Raw genomic sequence first — 19,078 nt, 5'->3', positions numbered from 1 at the left:
TTGCTCATGGCTGATGTGCTTAGGCTGCAGCTTCACATCCAGTGTAGGGAGGATCATTTTGATCTGACATTCAGTCATAAGTTGTGCTGGACCTGTTCCAGTTGCACTTACGCACGATAACACATCAGAACAAGATGAGGATCCGGTTGCTTGAGGATGCACTTGGCTGTTTGTACAGCCCTCTCAGCTGTCCCATTCGCTTGAGGTGGTATGAGTAAAACCATACTACTGTCTGAATTCCTGGAATTCGGCCGGTGTAAACCGCATAGCGTTGTCAGTCATCGGTTGCAGGGGGATGGCTTATGTTGTGTGATGACCTGCTGGCTTGTGGTGGTAGGTAGCTGGGCTGTTTTGATATTTCTGCAGTGATTAGGAGTGATGAGGTAATTCGGGTTCAAACAAATCAGCTGTGGCCTTTTGCCATGGATCTTTAGGTAAGGGTGTTGGTCTAAGTGGCTCTTTTTTCTGAGTTGATCTATGCTCCACAAAAAACTTACATGTTTACACTATTTTTGCAGTGTGCATACTTATGGCTGACCACCAAACTGACCTATTTCTGCAGTGTGCGTACTTATGGCTAACCACCAAACGGACCTGTTTTTGCAGTGTGCGTACTTATGGCTGGCCACCAAACTGACCTATTTCTGCAGTGTGCGTACTTATGGCTGACCACCAAACTGACCTATTTTTGCAGTGTGCGTACTTATGGCTGGCCACCAAACTGACCTATTTCTGCAGTGTGCGTACTTATGGCTGACCACCAAACTGACCTATTTTTGCAGTGTGCATACTTATGGCTGGCCACCAAACTAACCTATTTCTGCAGTGCGCATACTTATGGCTGGCCACCAAACTGACCTATTTCTGCAGTGTGCGTACTTATGGCTGACCACCAAACTGACCTATTTTTGCAGTGTGCATACTTATGGCTGGCCACCAAACTAACCTATTTCTGCAGTGCGCGTACTTATGGCTGGCCACCAAACTGACCTATTTCTGCAGTGTGCGTACTTATGACTGACCACCAAACTGACCTATTTTTGCAGTGTGCGTACTTATGGCTGACCACCAAACTGACCTATTTTTACAGTGTGCGTACTTATGGCTGGCCACCAAACTGACCTATTTCTGCAGTGTGCGTACTTATGGCTGACCACCAAACTGACCTATTTCTACAGTGTGCGTACTTATGGCTGGCCACCAAACTGACCTATTTCTGCAGTGTGCGTACTTATGGCTGACCACCAAACTGACCTATTTTTACAGTGTGCGTACTTATGGCTGGCCACCAAACTGACCTATTTCTGCAGTGTGCATACTTATGGCTGGCCACCAAACTGACCTATTTCTGCAGTGTGCGTACTTATGGCTGACCACCAAACTGACCTATTTTTACAGTGTGCGTACTTATGGCTGGCCACCAAACTGACCTATTTCTGCAGTGTGCGTACTTATGGCTGGCCACCAAACTGACCTATTTCTACAGTGTGCGTACTTATGGCTGACCACCAAACTGACCTATTTCTGCAGTGTGCGTACTTATGGCTGGCCACCAAACTGACCTATTTCTGCAGTGTGCGTACTTATGGCTGACCACCAAACTGACCTATTTTTACAGTGTGCGTACTTATGGCTGGCCACCAAACTGACCTATTTCTGCAGTGTGCATACTTATGGCTGGCCACCAAACTGACCTATTTCTGCAGTGTGCGTACTTATGGCTGGCCACCAAACTGACCTATTTCTGCAGTGTGCATACTTATGGCTGGCCACCAAACTAACCTATTTCTGCAGTGTGCATACTTATGGCTGGCCACCAAACTGACCTATTTCTGCAGTGTGCGTACTTATGGCTGACCACCAAACTGACCTATTTTTGCAGTGTGCATACTTATGGCTGACCACCAAACTGACCTATTTCTGCAGTGTGCGTACTTATGGCTGACCACCAAACTGACCTATTTCTGCAGTGTGCGTACTTATGGCTGACCACCAAACTGACCTATTTCTGCAGTGTGCGTACTTATGGCTGACCACCAAACTGACCTATTTTTGCAGTGTGCGTACTTATGGCTGACCACCAAACTGACCTATTTCTGCAGTGTGCGTACTTATGGCTGACCACCAAACTGACCTATTTTTGCAGTGTGCGTACTTATGGCTGACCACCAAACTGACCTATTTCTGCAGTGTGCGTACTTATGGCTGACCACCAAACTGACCTATTTCTGCAGTGTGCGTACTTATGGCTGACCACCAAACTGACCTATTTCTGCAGTGTGCGTACTTATGGCTGGCCACCAAACTGACCTATTTTTACAGTGTGCGTACTTATGGCTGACCACCAAACTGACCTATTTCTGCAGTGTGCGTACTTATGACTGACCACCAAACTGACCTGTTTCTGCAGTGTGCGTACTTATGGCTGGCCACCAAACAGACCTATTTCTGCAGTGTGCATACTTATGGCTGGCCACCAAACTGACCTGTTTCTGCAGTGTGCGTACTTATGACTGACCACCAAACTGACCTATTTTTGCAGTGTGCGTACTTATGGCTGGCCACCAAACTGACCTGTTTCTGCAGTGTGCGTACTTATGGCTGGCCACCAAACAGACCTATTTCTGCAGTGTGCATACTTATGGCTGGCCACCAAACTGACCTGTTTCTGCAGTGTGCGTACTTATGACTGACCACCAAACTGACCTATTTTTGCAGTGTGCGTACTTATGGCTGACCACCAAACTGACCTATTTCTGCAGTGTGCGTACTTATGACTGGCCACCAAACTGACCTATTTTTGCAGTGCGCGTACTTATGGCTGGCCAACAAAATGACCTGTTTCTGCAGTGTGCGTACTTATGGCTGGCCACCAAACTGACCTGTTTTTGCAGTGTGCGTACTTATGGCTGGCCACCAAACTGACCTGTTTCTGCAGTGTGCGTACCTATGGCTGGCCACCAAACTGACCTGTTTCTGCAGTGTGCGTACTTATGACTGCCCACCAAACTGACCTATTTTTGCAGTGTGCGTACTTATGGCTGACCACCAAACTGACCTGTTTCTGCAGTGTGCGTACTTATGACTGGCCACCAAACTGACCTATTTTTGCAGTGCGCATACTTATGGCTGGCCACCAAAATGACATGTTTCTGCAGTGTGCATACTTATGGCTGGCCACCAAACTGACCTGTTTTTGCAGTGTGCGTACTTATGGCTGGCCACCAAACTGACATCCTGACTCTTTCCCTGCACTTTGTAAGCCCCTAGTGACCCTCATGTGTCCGTTGCAGTATCTCTGCTCTTAGTGTGGCTCGGACAACAATCCTGTCTTGGTACAGTACAAGGCCATTGGACTCAGATAAGTGTGCTCTCACTGTGTGCTCTCACTGTGTGCTCTCACTGTGTGCACTCACTGTGTGCTCTCACTGTGTGCACTCAGTGTGCTCTCACTGTGTGCTCTCACTGTGTGCTCTCACTGTGTGCACTCACTGTGTGCACTCACTGTGTGCACTCACTGTGTGCTCTCACTGTGTGCTCTCACTGTGTACTCCCTGCAGTGATGGCTACTGCGCCATTCCCTTCGGCCAGCCTGTCCTGATGAGATTATTGACCATCTGGAGATCTGCTTTTTTTACATGTAGCCTTCCTGATGTCATCCAGTCTGTGAGCTGACATTGGTCTGCTTGTCACCACAACTTCCACAAACACCTTAACATCCTCCTCTGTGTTGGACGTTGTCTCTCCCCTCAGTGAGTTTTTGCTAAGTGTGTCGGCACATGTACCTGGCATGTGCACGGCTTTTACATTGAAACGCATGAGGCACATCAACAAATGCTGGCACCTGATTGGTGCTTTGTCCAGGTCATATGTGTTGATCAGTGGAAGCAACAGCTTGTGGTCTGTGCGTAAGCAGAAACTGCCTATGCCATATAAATAACGAGAAAATCACTCACATGCCCAGCCTGCTGTCAGGCACTCTTTCCCATTTGAGCAGATCTTTTCTCTGCATCGGTTAATGTACGTGAATAAAAGGTGACTGGCTTAAGCTCACCTTCATGTGCTTGTAGCTGTGTGGCTCCGAGATCATAGCTGCTTGCTTCAGCACTGACAGCTATTGGTTTGCGGCCATCAGAGTATGCTAGTAAGGGCGCTGATGATAACATAGCTTTGACCCTAGTAAACGACTGCTCTCGCCAGTCACCCCAGATCCAAGCAGTGTCCTCCTTTAACAGCTCTGTGATCGGGTGCAGTGTGGTTGACAGGTCAGGTATGAATTTACACAGGTAGTTATCGAGTCCCAGCACTTACCGCAGCTCACTCATGTTCGCGGGACTTAGCACCTCGGAGATGGCTTTCACTTTGCTGATGTCAGGCTTCATCCCGTCCACTCCAATGATGCACCAGAAGTAATGAATCTCTGATTTTCCTAGGTGACACTTGTCCGTGTTCAGCTTTAGGCCTGAGTCTTTAATGGCCTGCAGCATTGCACTGAGGCTGCAGTTATGTTCCTCCTCATTCCATCCGTAAAGTAGCACATTGTCCATCAGTGACTGTGCCCTCATGGTTCTTTAAAAGTGTGCTCATCTCCTGCTGGAAGATCTCAGGAGCTGACATTATTCCCAACAGAAGATAGCGGAAACAGAACCTTCCTACTGGTGTGATGATTGTGGTCTGTTTTCTACAGCTGGCTCACAGTGTAATCTGCCAGAATCTACTGGAGGCATCCAAAGTGGAAAAGATCCTCGCCCCGTTTGGACAAGGTTTCTCACATAGAAGATGGTTTGGTTTCTGATCATTATTGCGTCTTCTTTGAGATGCCAGTGTACAACATGAGCTGGAATGATAAGAGGAAGGTTATTAAACGCTATCTTAAGGCTCTCTCTTCCTCCTCTTGAACTCCCCCTCCCATCTAATGCATTTATAGAGGTTTAACTCCAGAGTTACAGAATGTATACTGTACATTTTATTGCCCCACTGAAAACAGACTGTATCAGAGAGAGATCCCCATGGAGGAACACAAATCCAATTTTAAAATTCACAAGAGACTGCAGGCACACAGAAAGAAAACGGAAGCACACAAAGCCTACTGATACTATTTAGGATAGATAAAAATGTAGGTTAGATTTCATTCCATCTAATACTCAGAATCCAATTTAGAATTAGATAGAAATTCAATTTCTTGATAAAATAATTGATAAAGTTATGTCTATTCAGTTGATTGATTCTAACACTAATGATCTCCATGAAATATTTCACTCTGGCTTTTGGCGAGTCACAGCACTGAAATGACTCCTCTAAAGTGCTAAATGATATATGGTTAACTGAAGACTCAAGTAACCTCTCCATTCTTGTTCTTATGGATGTCACTGGTGCCTTTGACATGGTACACCATGAAATTCTGCCAAACCAGCTGCATACCTAGGTTCGCCTCTCTGGTACAGTCTTAAACTGGTTCAGATCATACCCAAGTGGTATGAATATTCTGCTGCACTTTGACACCTACATCTCAAAGTATCAATCTATTACATGCAGAGTCCCCCAAGGCTCAATTTTAGCACCTATATTATTTAACCTTTACATGCTGCCTGTTATGGCAGGGAATGAGAGAGAGGAAGAGACGATCCACATAGGATGAGGCAAAAAGGAACAGGTGAAATAATTTACGATTAACAGATACTAGAGATTAGGAAACAGGAACATACACTGAGGGCTAATCCACGCTAGGAGGAATCAAAGAACACAAGTAAAGCAGACGATTGATAAAGCACAGGCAGGGTAACCATAAGCAAGGCATAAATTAACCATGCAGACACTAGGGGATAAAATAAAACCAAAATATAACACACAGATGAGGCAGGTCTCAGGCCAGCCTCAAACTCATGACAGGAGGGAAGTGCACGACAGCCAGTGGAAAGTGCACGACAGCCAGTGGGAAGTGCACGACAGCCAGTGGGAAGTGCTGGCCAAACAGGGAGACACATGGGACCGGGCCAGACAGTAAAGAGTAAAGATGTTTGTAAACCCTGTGGTTAAAACAGTGCTATATTGATTTCGGTTTGAATTAATAAAAAAGTAACCAGTTTTAATAAATGTATGCCTTTACTAAAATTTAGAAGCGTACAGAAGCCTCGTTAGTAATGATAAAATATCCAGAATTATTGTAATACTTAAGTACTACAATATCAAGCCCCAGCACTTAATATGACAAAACATATTCGGCAGAAATGGGGCGTGGCCACACATTGCGGCAGCAAATGAAGCGTCATGGCGTTGAACGTTTAGCGTAATACGCAGTGATTGTCCTTACATCATGACGTTGGATCCTGCTCGGCAGCAGAGGAGCTGGATGGAACTTCAGGGATATGGGGTGAGTATAGCAACGGACGATACCACTGATTTTCTTTTCAATCCGAAACCAAATAATGTCAGGGTTGGTATTCCGATGTCGACATTCCGTGCCGACCCAAACATTTCATATTATGTTTGGTATAAAAGCCTAAGCGGAATAAATTTGCCGGGGGAATAAAAGATGAACCGGCCACTGAAAGACTCCCATATCCGCACTCGCCGCACCACTACGTACTGTTTGTCACATTTGGAATTTTGCACATACTTACTGGCTATTCTGTATATATTATGTATAAATTACGTTTCGTCTTGTGTCTTTGCACCGTTCCGCGAGTTTGTGACTCGGGCTCGAAGTGTGGACGCATACATTTACAACAATAAAGACTGGATTGAATTGAAATTTGTCGATGGGAGGAGAGGGGGTTGCTGCTGGGCCACTGAAACCCCCCCTTAGTGGTGTACTACCAAAGGAGTTTCACATACCCAGACTAATACATGCCCCGCTCGTCAGGCAGGCCGTATATGTGTGTTTGGTGAGAGCGATTTAAGCCCAAATCCTGCACTTAAACTTGTTCATAACAGGTTAGGCGTTCAGCGTGTATTAACTACCATGGCATTTTTTTGCTCAGGTCGGATACGTGTTATCACAGCTGTGACTTTCCCCCATTGTTATTTAGCTGTGCTGCCCGTGCTGGCTAGCAATGACAGCGCTCAGCGTATGTTAATAATGAAAACAAAACACATGGATTGTGATCTGACCGTTCTCATTCATGTGGCAATGGCCGCGAATCTAAACGATCTAGGACCACATATGAAAGTGACTGAAATCTGAATTGAAGAGATCAGATTTCTGTTTTCACACAGCCCTGAAAAAAGAACGACCTGTGTCACATTAAAGCTAAGAATCTGATTTGAGTCACTTCAGCCTGGTAATGTGAACGCAGCCACTAGGATGATCACTTCACTTAATAGATAAACAGTGTAGCTGGAGTGGTGTCTGGAAATACTTTGGTGGTGTGCCATATAAAGACAGTAAACCACAGCACATATCATATGTAAGCCTGCGTACAAGTTGTGTCACCGAATAATACTGACAAAGGGGGCAAACGCCACAAATTTAGCTAAGCGTTTTAAGGACGGACACATGACACAATACAAAGAGTTTTGTGAGATGGGGATGGAAACACTGTGTATGGTTTTGGGAACAGTCAGCGATGTGGACTCTTATCCCGTTAGTGTGGTACTCAGAAACTATTTGATGGATCTTTTTTGAAGGTAACACATGCGTTGTATGGGGGAAGATCTGAAACTTTTTTTTTTTGGAGAAAAATCGCACTAAAAATGCACTTAAAGCATTTTCACTGATTGGTGGGACATGAAAGACAGCCAGAGATGCAGATTTTTTGGAGAGGGGGAGAGCATGTAGGGGGGATAGAGCTTGTTTGGGGTAGTGTGTGTGATACAATGATATTATATTGCACATGCGCAATAATCAGCAGGGCTTCAAATGACAGGCGAAACATTAGGCTGGATGCCAGCTTTCCGATGCTATATGGAGGTTTTCACTCGGAAGTTGTTAAGCGGATTAGTAAACAGATCTATGGTAGTTTTATCATACCCAAAACTGGGCGTGTCTTTATGTTTATTAAATTCACTATGCGGAGCACACTACATAATACTGTTGATATACTATGGTTTGGTATACTTCAGGGCAATATGCACTGTAGCAGAACACACCACAATACTGTTGGTATACTATGGTTTGGTATACTTCAGGGCGATATGCACTGTAACGGAGCACATCACGATACTGTTGTTATACTATGATTTGGTATACTTCAGGGCAATATGCACTGTAGCAGAGCACACCACAATACTGTTGGTATACTATGGTTTGGTATACTTCAGGGCGATATGCACTGTAACGGAGCACATCACGATACTGTTGTTATACTATGATTTGGTATACTTCAGGGCAATATGCACTGTAGCAGAGCACACCACAATACTGTTGGTATACTATGGTTTGGTATACTTCAGGGCGATATGCACTGTAGTGCTCACAGCACACCACAATACTGTTGTTATACTATGGTTTGGTATACTTCAGGGCAATATGCACTGTAGCAGAGCACACCACGATACTGTTGGTATACTATGGTTTGGTATACTTCAGGGCGATATGCACTGTAGTGCTCACAGCACACCACAATACTGTTGTTATACTATGGTTTGGTATACTTCAGGACGATATGCACTGTAGCAGAGCACACCACGATACTCTTTGTATACTATGGTTTGGTATACTTCAGGGCGATATGCACTGTAGCAGAGCACACCACAATACTGTTGGTATACTATGGTTTGGTATACTTCAGGGCGATATGCACTGTAGCAGAGCACACCACGATACTGTTGGTATACTATGGTTTGGTATACTTCAGGGCGATATGCACTGTAGCAGAGCACACCACGATACTGTTGGTATACTATGGTTTGGTATACTTCAGGGCGATATGCACTGTAGTGCTCACAGCACACCACAATACTGTTGTTATACTATGGTTTGGTATACTTCAGGGAGATATGCACTGTAGCAGAGCACACCACGATACTCTTGGTATACTATGGTTTGGTATACTTCAGGGCGATATGCACTGTAGCAGAGCACACCACGATACTGTTGGTATACTATGGTTTGGTATACTTCAGGATGATGCCCACAGGTGGTAGTGGAGAAAGGAGCAGCTCAGCAGCTATGACATCTTAAAACGGGAGATCTTGTGGATAAACAAGAAAGAGTTGGTGATGTGGTGGTACTTTTTGCACTTTAAAGTCTGACATGCTTATGAAACATAAGGATATGCCAAATTTATGTTGATTTTTTTTGGCCATTAATATTACCTCATTAATATTTTAAGTGTACTTCTAATCCACTTACCAAACAGGGGGCAAATAAATGTCCGTATAGTAGCGAAAAGTTGGCTTCGCCCATCATCTGAAGCCCTGGTAATAATTGTGATATAATATGGATATGATATTGCCCAGCCCTAGTTTGGGGGTGTGGAATGAGTATGGGGTTCTTTAAGCTTCCTCATATGGTTCAAAGCTCTGCAGCGGCAGCACACCCACTTTACCACCCGGTAAAGGAGCCATCCAGGGAATTGACCTATACTGTTGTCATTTCCACAGCATCCATTGTTTTAGGGATTCTGGTTCGTTTAGTGCATTGGAGGAATAATATCTAACTATGAATTAATAGTTTTTAGTTTGGTGTGTATGTCATACCAAGTTTACTTTTCTTTAGTTCCACCCATGACCACAGACAGAGGAGATGAAAAGTGTTTACTAACAGAGCAGCGTGAACGTGAACCTTGGGCTTCTCACCGAAGCCACAGTAAGACTGGCTGCACTTGAACCCCTAGCAGGTAAGATCAGTTTTAGTTTTGTTATTTCAGATCAGGCCATGGACATATTGAATAGAGGCAGCTCCAACCTCCAGGACTGCATCCTCTTCAGAAGTCCATCCAGCCATGATGGTGGAACTGGACTTTATTTGCCATTTGCACAAGTATAAAGGAATTCTGCAGTTTTTACACATGTCCTCTGTCTCTGCGATGCCATCGTTAGCCATTAATTGCAAGCTTCTGTAGCATTTTTTGACATTAGGGGCCTTGCTGAAGGGCCCAACACTGATATGACCAATCAGCCAGTCACGGGATTTGAACCAGCAACCTTCTGATCACAGGCACAGAGTCCAATCCTGCAGAGTCTCACACTGCTACATTAGGCAGGACAAGTTTCCAGATGCTTCGGACCTTCATCATGATGACCCAGTTAGAGCAGAACTGAGAGCTCAAAGCCTGATGGTGCAGGACAGATACATCATCTGCATAATGAACAGCTTCAATGCATGTTCTTCATTCCCTTTCTGCTCACAGACGTCCCCCTGCAGGGCTGTGGCCAGCTGCAGCATGGACCAGAATCCTCCCCAGCTAAGTGTGGCAGATGTGAAGGAGGAAGTGCAGGACGTCCTCATATCGGATGTTGACGGGGCCGGGCACAGCAGCCCTGACAAGGTGAAATGGAGTGAGATGAGATGAGAATTTTAAACGGTCTCTGTGTGTCCTGCATCCAGCAGTGTAGTTATGACAGTAAATATGTATCTGACACATTCACAGGCCTGCTGTCATGTCACCTGTGCTTTTACCCTGTAGTACCTTCAGCAGTGAGCTGCTTAGATGGATTAGGAGTGGAGAGAGAGCAGCAGCTTGAGGGCAGCTTGTGTTCAGTATCAGTCAGGAAAAATGTGTCCTGTATGATACCTGGTAAAGACATTGGTAGATCTGGCCCTGCTTCTTTGTGTGATGCTGAAACATGTTGCTTTCAGTCCCATAGACCAGTTGAACTTTTCACAGAATAATGTTATTGACTCTGTTCTCTTTTGCTCAGAATGCAGTGAGTACAGTGTGTCCCGTCTTTAATGGGGAGGTGAAAGAAGAAACAGTGTTTCAGGATGTGACTGAGGAGAAGGTGACTGTCCCTCTTCAGGTGGACGATACTGAAGGGAGACGGAGAACGAGAAGAGGGTGTGTCAGACCTCCTACCCCAGGTGACTACAGAAAAATCTTCCAGCTTCCAGAATATTCCACATGCAGCATCACACAGATACCTAGTGCTGTATGCAATCTGTGTTACTGAATTATTGCTCTATTAGACTCCACTGCCATGGACTTTATTTCTCCTGAATCCATCACTTTTGTTCCCATTGCCCAATTCCAAGCTTATGTTTGCTCTTCTCCATGCCTCTTTATTCAGTCCAAGCTCTCGTACCAGGAAAGAGAGTGGACAAGTTCCCCTGTTCCCATTGTCCTTCGTCCTACACATTAGAGACTTACCTTCACAGACACATTAAGAAATTCCATCCTGAGGAGTTTGGCTCCGGTGTGATACTGAAAGTTCACTGGTGCTCCCACTGTGGGAAGACTTTCAATCATTTAGAAGACCTGAGAAGACATCAGCGGATTCACACAGGGGAGAGGCCCTACCAGTGCTCCCAGTGTGGGAAGAGTTTCAGTCAGTTAGGAAGCCTAAAGATACACCAGCGGACTCACACAGGGGAGAGACCGCATCACTGCTCACAATGTGGGAAAAATTTCACTCGGTCAGGTGAATTACAAAGGCATATGCGGACCCATGGAATAGAGAAGTCATATCAGTGTTCCCAGTGTGGGAAGAGCTTCACTTGGTTCAAAGACCTAAAAACACATCAACAAAGTCACATAGTAGAGAAACCCTACCTCTGCTCCCAGTGTGGTCACAGGTTCACATGCGTTGAAGAACTAAAGATGCACCAGCAAATTCACACAGGTGAGAAGCCTTACCAGTGCTCCCACTGTGGGAAGAGTTTCAGTCAAGTAGGAACTCTAAAGGCACATGAGCGAACTCACACAGGGGAGAGACCCTACCAGTGCTCCCAGTGTGAGAAGAGTTTCAGTCAAGTAGGAACCCTAAAGATGCACCAGCGGATTCACACAGGGGAAAGGCCCTACCAGTGCTCCCAGTGTGGGAAGAGCTTCATTCAGTTAGGAGCCCTAAAGACGCACCAGCGCATTCACACAGGAGAGAGACCCTTCAAGTGTCCCCAATGTGGGAAGAGCTTCACTCACCAAGGAAACCTAAAATCTCACCAACAGACTCATACAGGAGAGAAACCCTATGTCTGTGCTCCGTGTGGGAAGAGTTTTGGTCGTTTACGAGAGATTCAGAAACACCAACGAAAACACAAGGACAGACGTCTTACCACTACGCAGTGAGGAAGGAATTTCACTCACTCAGGAGCTGTAGAGACACCAGTGTAAGTAACAAAAATGCCAAATTGGCCACAGAGTGTATGGCATCACTTAGGAACCCCTGTGGAAGGGAAGCAACACTGTACTGTTTCGATACAGGAAGTGAGATTTGTGGACCTCGGTTCTGCCAAGCAGCCAAATGGGTCACGTCACATGGTGTAAGACGGGATGTGACGGTGTGCTGCCGCTGCAGAGCTTTGAACCATATGAGGAAGCTTAAAGAACCTTCTACCAAGGTGATTTCAAATGTATGTGTCAAGCTGTACAGTTACAGGAAAAATGAATAAAAGTACAAATAATTCTATGCTCTGGACGAGGAATGCTGGTCCATTTTGTCACTGGTCCATTGCTGCATGTGCTTGTAACTAAACAAAAAGAGAGCATTATGTAAACAGTGCAGTGCTCATGTTGAAATCCCTGGGAGTGTGTATGAATTGTAGCCCTTCCCTCTGGTGTGTTTGGATAAAGCATCAGATAAATGTAACTGTAAGAACTGCCCATGGTCCCTCCAGGGCTCCGTTTGGACCACAAGGAGTATCAGTTGCATGTTTAGTCTGGTGCCGGATTTTTTCAGAGTCCGGCACTGGTTCCTAGCGTCTCCAACGCAAATAAATGGCCCTGGGTCAGAAAAAAATGGTTGCAGCATGGCGTCACAGAAAAGCTGGGCTCAGAATGTGGCACTGTACCATCACCAAAAGGCTACCAGACAAACCTTCCATATACCCAGAAAATTCAATCCATAACTGAGATTGTCTAATAATGGCAGAGCTGACAGTGAAGCAACTTCCCAGCTTATTAGCGGGATAAGCTTAGTTTTTTTATTCTGTGAGAAACAAAAGATCATTCCGCTGGCCAGGTTTAATAAAGTATATGTCACAGGTTGAATAAATAAAATATTGTGGCTTTTATGTGGCAAAGAGATCATGAGGCGGACTGCGAAGTGTGTTGTTACTCATTTATTGCGTGATCCTTTGTTCTGAATGAATGTTTGTTACGACCATAAAAGGAATTTATTTTGCACTTGGTTACCATGTATTAGGGCTGGGTATTGACACAGATGCCCTGATTCAATTTAATTCTGATTCGCATTCGAATCATTCAGTTCATTCCAATTCAGTTCCACGTTTGTTTCAAAACATAATTTATTTCAGTCTCTTGGAAATCACAAGCGTGCAACAGCATGTTTTCCCAGTTTGGACATAATGAATGTTTGCCTAAAACAAAGCTGGGTTTGAACTCAAAGCTATATACACACAGCACAGGCAGTTATGATTCAGGTGGGTGCAAGGTTGTTTAAATGCACAGGCTTACCCAGGCTGAAGCCCAGGGGGCTCCTATAAAAAGGGACCTTTGCCCCCACCCCTGGTTGATGACAGCAGCAGGGATCGTAAGGGGGGGCTCCCGCCTGCATAGGTCAAAGTGGACCATTTTACAAATGGCACCTATATACAAATCTTTGTCTGATTCATAGTGTATAAAACTACTTGCAGCAGTGTTTAAAGTTTCTTGCTTCCAATCTGCATAATGAAGGGAAGTTATGACAGTATAAAGTTGATGTTACATCCCAGAGTCAAAGTTTTCTGCCTCTAACTCTCTAGTGTTCCTTACACCTTTTTATAGCAAACATCATACAATAATATAAATAAGTCCAACACAGGTCACCTATCATTGGGTATACCCCAGAATTTTTGTTTAAATATCATTTCAAACTTAAAACAACAATGTGAATGTCCATCCTTCAATAATCGGAGTGCATCCACCCTGACAGCTGGTAACAGGCAAAATCTCCATCAGATTTGACCTTTTCATCAAGGTGCCTGGGGTTCGTGTACAATGTAGATTTTCAGCCATAACATTGGATAATTTACAGGAAACGAGATGTATAATACTGTAGCACAGGGGTGGCCAATCTTATCCGCAAAGGGCCGGTGTGTTTGCGGGTTTTCGCCGCAGCTCCCTAATTATATTACTAATTAGAGGATGATTCGCTCAGTCAGGGCCTTTCATACTTGCAGAACTCGTACACGGACACTCAGCTGTACAGGATGATGGGAAGTGAGGTCAGTGCACATGTTTGCCCATTGCTATTGCACTAGGCAGTACACAGCTCTCCAAATGGCAATCGCCATGACAACCAGGGGCACTTTAAAGCCTGAACTATACTTCTGGATTGAGCCTATGCCATTGCAAGCATTTATATTTGTGCCCCAGTGTTAGGGAGCACCACAATCGCACGATCAAAATGCCAGGTCATACATAGTTTTGGATGCTGCATTTATTGTCTTCCCACCCTGCAACAATCAGTTGTTGAATAACAATTGAAACTGGGGAAAAAAAAAAAACATTTAACAAAGTACCCATTCATCAAGTCCTGGTTACATTTAAACATGCCGTGGACGAATTTGGAAAAATGATGGTGATAAGTGAAGGTGGCGTAGCCATAGCCATCCTGAGTGTTTTGTAGATCTGTTGCTATGAAGCCCAGGGTGGGTTATTTATTTCTAGATATAAATAGCACGCCAGTTTCAATCAGCGATAGGAGCACATCAGTGGCCTGTACTACGAAGCGGGGTTACTGGCTTAACGGGGTAACGTGTCAGATTTAAGGTAGTCTGGGCAAAATGTACATGAATGAATATGAGGTCCATTTAAACGGTGCTACCTTAAATCCAACAAGTTACCCCGATAAGCCAGTAACCCACGCTTTGTAGTACAGGCCACAGGTATGTATGCTTTCTTTGTATCCATAACAAAAACTAATGCTTCCAAGTGGTCTAATCACAGTTCTTGCGACATGCATTGCTGCAACGTGTAGTTACATTTCTGAGGAGGCACATGCAAGGCTACGGCGTGGGGTTCATGGCTATGCTGTACTTACGTTACTGAATATAGATCAGCCTTACCTACTCTGAAACCCAGGGGCCTCTGCTAATAATTCCTCTGGCTGTGATTTAAGCAATAAGGAAAAAGCAATAAAGAAAATAATTCTTATTCATTTTTATATGAATTCATTAATTTCCATATTCTTTTACAGACAGTTTTTCTATGGCACTCCTACAAAAACATACAATTCCGTACAACATAAGAAATACATTCGGCAGAATTGGGGCGTGGCCAAGCAGAGGGCCAGCAGGCATAGCACCGTGGTGTAAACATATAGCATGGTACATCATAACAGTCATTACTGCAGCAGAGTGATGCATGGTGAGTATTAAGGACGGCAATATCACGTATTTCCCTTTTAATCCGGTAGCAAATAATACTAAGATTGGTATCTCGATGCTGATATTCGGTACTGGCCCAAGCGGTTTCAGGACCCTTAACATAGTTTGAAAAGCAGGCGTATTAAATTTGCAGGGGGGGGGGGGGATAAAATCAGATGAGTTACAGACATTAAAGTCACACGGGCGAAAAGCCTTACCACTTCGGAATGTGGTACCACTAAAGACACACCAACAAACTCACACAGGAGACCCTACCAGTGCTCCCAGTGTTGGAAGAGCTGGAAATTCACACAAACAAGAAAATTTTCCCAGTGGGCTTAAACGTTTTAGAGAAACTAAAGCAGCACCTACGTTCCTACTGTAAGAAGATCAGCCAAGTAGGAGCTCTTAAGATCCACCAGTGGATTCACACAGGGGAGAGGCCCTACCAGTGCTCTCACATTGGGAAGAGTTTTATTCATGTCAGTCACCTACAGATCCACCAGCGGATTCACACAGGGGAGAGGCCCTACCAGTGCTCTCACTGTGGGAAGAGTTTTATTCATGTCAGTCACCTACAGATCCACCAGCGGATTCACACAGAGGAGAGGCATTGCCATTGCTTAGAGTGTGCAAAGGCAGAGTTTTTGCCAATTAATTGAGTTAGACACATTAAAGTTCCCAGTGTGGGAAGAGATTCAGTGAAGTGAGTCCTAAAGACGTACCAGTGGATTCATACATGGGTGAGACCACACCATTGCTTAGCGTGCTGGAAGACGTTTGGTCAATCATCAGAACTGATGCGACACCAATGAACTCATACAAGCAAGATGCCCTACCAGTGCTCCCAGTATGGGAGGAGCTTCAGTCAATGTGGAGAACATGAGAGACAAGCAGACTCAGAGGAAGTAGTGATAAGGTCATTAATGAACAGTTCTATAGCTCTGAAGAAGGATTACGTGTAGACTGTAGCCACAGATGATGGCCTGCATCTCGTGAGCTTGCCTGATGTTTCTTCTGGATCTGATCCTGTCCAAGCCCTGTGAGGGATTGCTGGATGTGGGTAGCTGATAGCAGGGTTACTCAGCTGGGTTCGAGCCTCAGCAACCACAGTATTCTATGGGCAGAAAAATCACGAACCTGATTCACAATGAAAAGTTGTTCACCTGGAGACAGGGTGGAGTGCTTTCTGAGCTCCCTGGGGACACTTACAGTGTGGATACAGCTGCCGTGGTCCATGCTGCTCCTGGCCAAAGTAGAGGTGCTGACTGAGGAGGAATCAACTGCAGGCTTTACAGTACAGTGCATGCAGGCAGAGAGAAGCAAGAAAACAAAAACGCCAGATTGAACTAAAAGATGTTTGCTGTTGATTACAGCTATAGGAATGGATCTTGGTGGGATCTGCTGTTATGTACTAGCCAGCAGCTGGGGAAAAAAAAAACATTCGGTAGGAGAGAGATGTCATTGTTGTGTTAAAAAATGGTATAGACAGGGTTCCCCCAATTCTGGCAGAATAAATTTCCATGGCTTTTCCAGTACCACAAGAATTTTCCAAAACCCACAGGTTTGTTTTGATTTGATGATCATGCAGTTTCAGATAATAATATTACAATTTTCGGTACGATAACAGCCAATCTACTTACCAAATAAACACAGACGGTGGACAACTTTCGCCAATGTGCAAATAACGTTCAATTAAGAAAATTAATCCCAATATTAAAATAATTATACGTACCTTATGATTGGTAGAGGCAACGGAGTGATCAATAAAATGCAAATAAATAAAATAATGGCATGGCGAGCAAAAAAGCAGCGATCTCAAACACGCGAAATCTGCGCGGTAAAAGTGCCGGAAGCGGATGTTTACCAAGGTACGCAACTACTGACTTCCGCTTGCACATTTCCGTTAGAGCGTTGCGGAACGAAGCGGGAAACAAAAATTAAGGCTAGTTTCCAAAACTTTTCCAGGTTTTCCATGACCGAGTGTACCCTGTATGGAGAACTGATTATCCTGTCTCTTCTCCCACCTTCACCTTGGCACCCCTCCGGGGAAAAAAAACAGGACTTAATATACCTGACCCATTGAAGAGAACCCATCCAAATATCTTTGGAGTTGCACATATACCAAGACCACTACACTACTCAAGCAAACTGGCATACATCAATTCAGGCAAGCCAAAAGCCACTGAACAATAATAAAATGTGGTAGACATTAATAAGAGTGGCATATGCCATCCTTGATCGTGGTAGGTGTCCAGATAATAAACCTTGGTATCTAAAGATTTAGCTTAAAAATCTGAATATTAAATGAGCAAAATGATTTGATCTGTTCCATCTATCCTAAGCTGTGGTTTAAAAGCAATGACGCCACCACGCATTATATCTGCTTTAGGGAAAATGTACTCCTTTAGCCACTAGGCCTAGGAGAGCGCTCACCTCTTCTCAGCCCTGTTAAATAATTGCAGTGTAGCAAGCTTTATAATCTGTGTCAATGATGAACTCCAAAACAAACCTTAACCACTTAAACACACACCATTATCATTACAAGCTCCAATCCCACAAAAAAATACATACCAAACCAAATAAGCAAACGGAAGGGCTGATACGGGGCGAAGTTAACATGCCCGCCGACGCTCCACGAAATCCATCAGGGCCCTGGATGCCTTTCCTGTGCCTGCTCTTTTATCGCCACCCTACCATCGGCGCATGCGCAGCCATCGGGCTCTTTAGCAGATTTTTTTTTCTTTTTTTTAATTAAACTTGTCAAACAAGATAACAATATAGTGCATTTACAATATAACAAAAAGCAATATACAAGAATAAATGGTTAAGAACAAGGCAGTTGTAAAAAAAAAAGAGCATTAAAAGAATAGTATAGGCCAGGAATACTATAAGGCAGCATACAGGTACAGTAAAGTGACCTATCATATAAGGATAAAAAAAAAAAAGACAAAAAACAAGAAGTACGCACATACAATCTCGTTACATCAATCGAAAAGCAGCATCAAAAATTCAAGTAAGGTGTGCTCTTTGGCAGATGTACTTTCAAGTTCACTTTTACCGCTGCTCCAAGCATTCACATCAATAAAGTGCGTTTACGAATGTTTTACAAAGGCGATTTTTATTATTGTAAAAAGTCGTTTACATTTCGCTTGATAGTTTAACCGACGTGTTCCACTACATTGAAAGGTATATTCAGCTCAATCGCGAATTGCTTTATCGATTATAACCGTATATTTAGCTCGATAAGACCGGGTCATCTTTGGTCAGTGAGCTGGCGAGAGATTTTCAATTCGAGGCAAGTCTGCACACACATGCACATGCATTTACATGTATGTATCAGTTTTATACCTTGCAAATAGTCTGTACCCCGACGCTTTTGATATAGCTAATTTTTATAATAATAATAATAATAGGGTTTATATTACCCTAATTGTTCATAATGGAATAACATATATTTGCCGCAAGATTTCTTGCGTTAATCTCAACAACGTAGAAGCTTTTGTTCATTATTATGTCATCTGGCTCAGTTCACTGCACAATATTAACAGAAATATGTCTAGGTTTAAATGCATATAAACCAGGAATACAATTTCTAAATATATGTCTTTACTAAAATGCAGAACCGTACAAAAGCCCATGCAGTAATGGTAAAAATATATGGAATTATTT

The 19,078-nt window shown here is 44.0% G+C and overlaps 1 protein-coding gene and 1 long non-coding RNA gene across 7 annotated transcripts; one reads left to right on the top strand and one right to left on the bottom strand.

Annotated features, from left to right (window-relative positions):
* The first annotated feature begins 6,236 nt into the window (after positions 1-6,236).
* Positions 6,237-12,516, top strand: LOC111836243 (uncharacterized). Of its 4 annotated transcripts, none has more exons than XM_072713948.1 (5): positions 6,237-6,370; positions 9,659-9,779; positions 10,293-10,430; positions 10,804-10,963; positions 11,170-12,516. In XM_072713948.1, the coding sequence occupies exons 3-5, from the start codon at positions 10,326-10,328 to the stop codon at positions 12,165-12,167; spliced, it is 1,263 nt and encodes a 420-aa protein (XP_072570049.1). In that variant the 5' UTR covers positions 6,237-6,370; positions 9,659-9,779; positions 10,293-10,325; the 3' UTR covers positions 12,168-12,516. The 4 variants fall into 4 exon arrangements, with proteins under 4 accessions (XP_072570049.1, XP_023653096.2, XP_023653098.2 ...); XM_023797328.2 differs by lacking the exon at positions 9,659-9,779 and having other exon boundaries at positions 6,295-6,370; positions 11,170-12,208; positions 12,303-12,516; XM_023797330.2 differs by lacking the exon at positions 9,659-9,779 and having other exon boundaries at positions 6,295-6,370; positions 10,903-10,963.
* A 2,669-nt stretch (positions 12,517-15,185) lies between these two features.
* Positions 15,186-18,492, bottom strand: LOC111836250 (uncharacterized). Of its 3 annotated transcripts, none has more exons than XR_011992296.1 (3): positions 17,142-18,492; positions 16,619-16,696; positions 15,186-16,523 (listed from the first exon to the last, which is right to left on the bottom strand). It is a non-coding gene; the product is annotated as an uncharacterized lncRNA (long non-coding RNA). The 3 variants fall into 3 exon arrangements; XR_002836375.2 differs by having other exon boundaries at positions 16,619-16,831; positions 17,142-17,186; XR_002836374.2 differs by having other exon boundaries at positions 16,619-17,180.
* Positions 18,493-19,078: the final 586 nt, after the last annotated feature.

This window comes from Paramormyrops kingsleyae, chromosome 7 (assembly GCF_048594095.1).
Source record: "Paramormyrops kingsleyae isolate MSU_618 chromosome 7, PKINGS_0.4, whole genome shotgun sequence".
NCBI classification, from domain to species: Eukaryota; Metazoa; Chordata; class Actinopteri; order Osteoglossiformes; family Mormyridae; genus Paramormyrops; species Paramormyrops kingsleyae.
This window is presented reverse-complemented; position numbering and strand designations above follow the sequence as displayed.

Excerpts from the sequence above, each read along its gene's own strand:
- LOC111836243 (XM_023797328.2), top strand. The coding sequence starts at position 6,314 with ATGACGTTGGATCCTGCTCGGCAGCAGAGGAGCTGGATGGAACTTCAG. Across the intron at positions 6,371-10,292 it reads TGGAACTTCAGGGATATGGG|ACGTCCCCCTGCAGGGCTGT; the intron begins GTGAGTATAGCA and ends TTCTGCTCACAG. Across the intron at positions 10,964-11,169 it reads TGTCAGACCTCCTACCCCAG|TCCAAGCTCTCGTACCAGGA; the intron begins GTGACTACAGAA and ends CTCTTTATTCAG.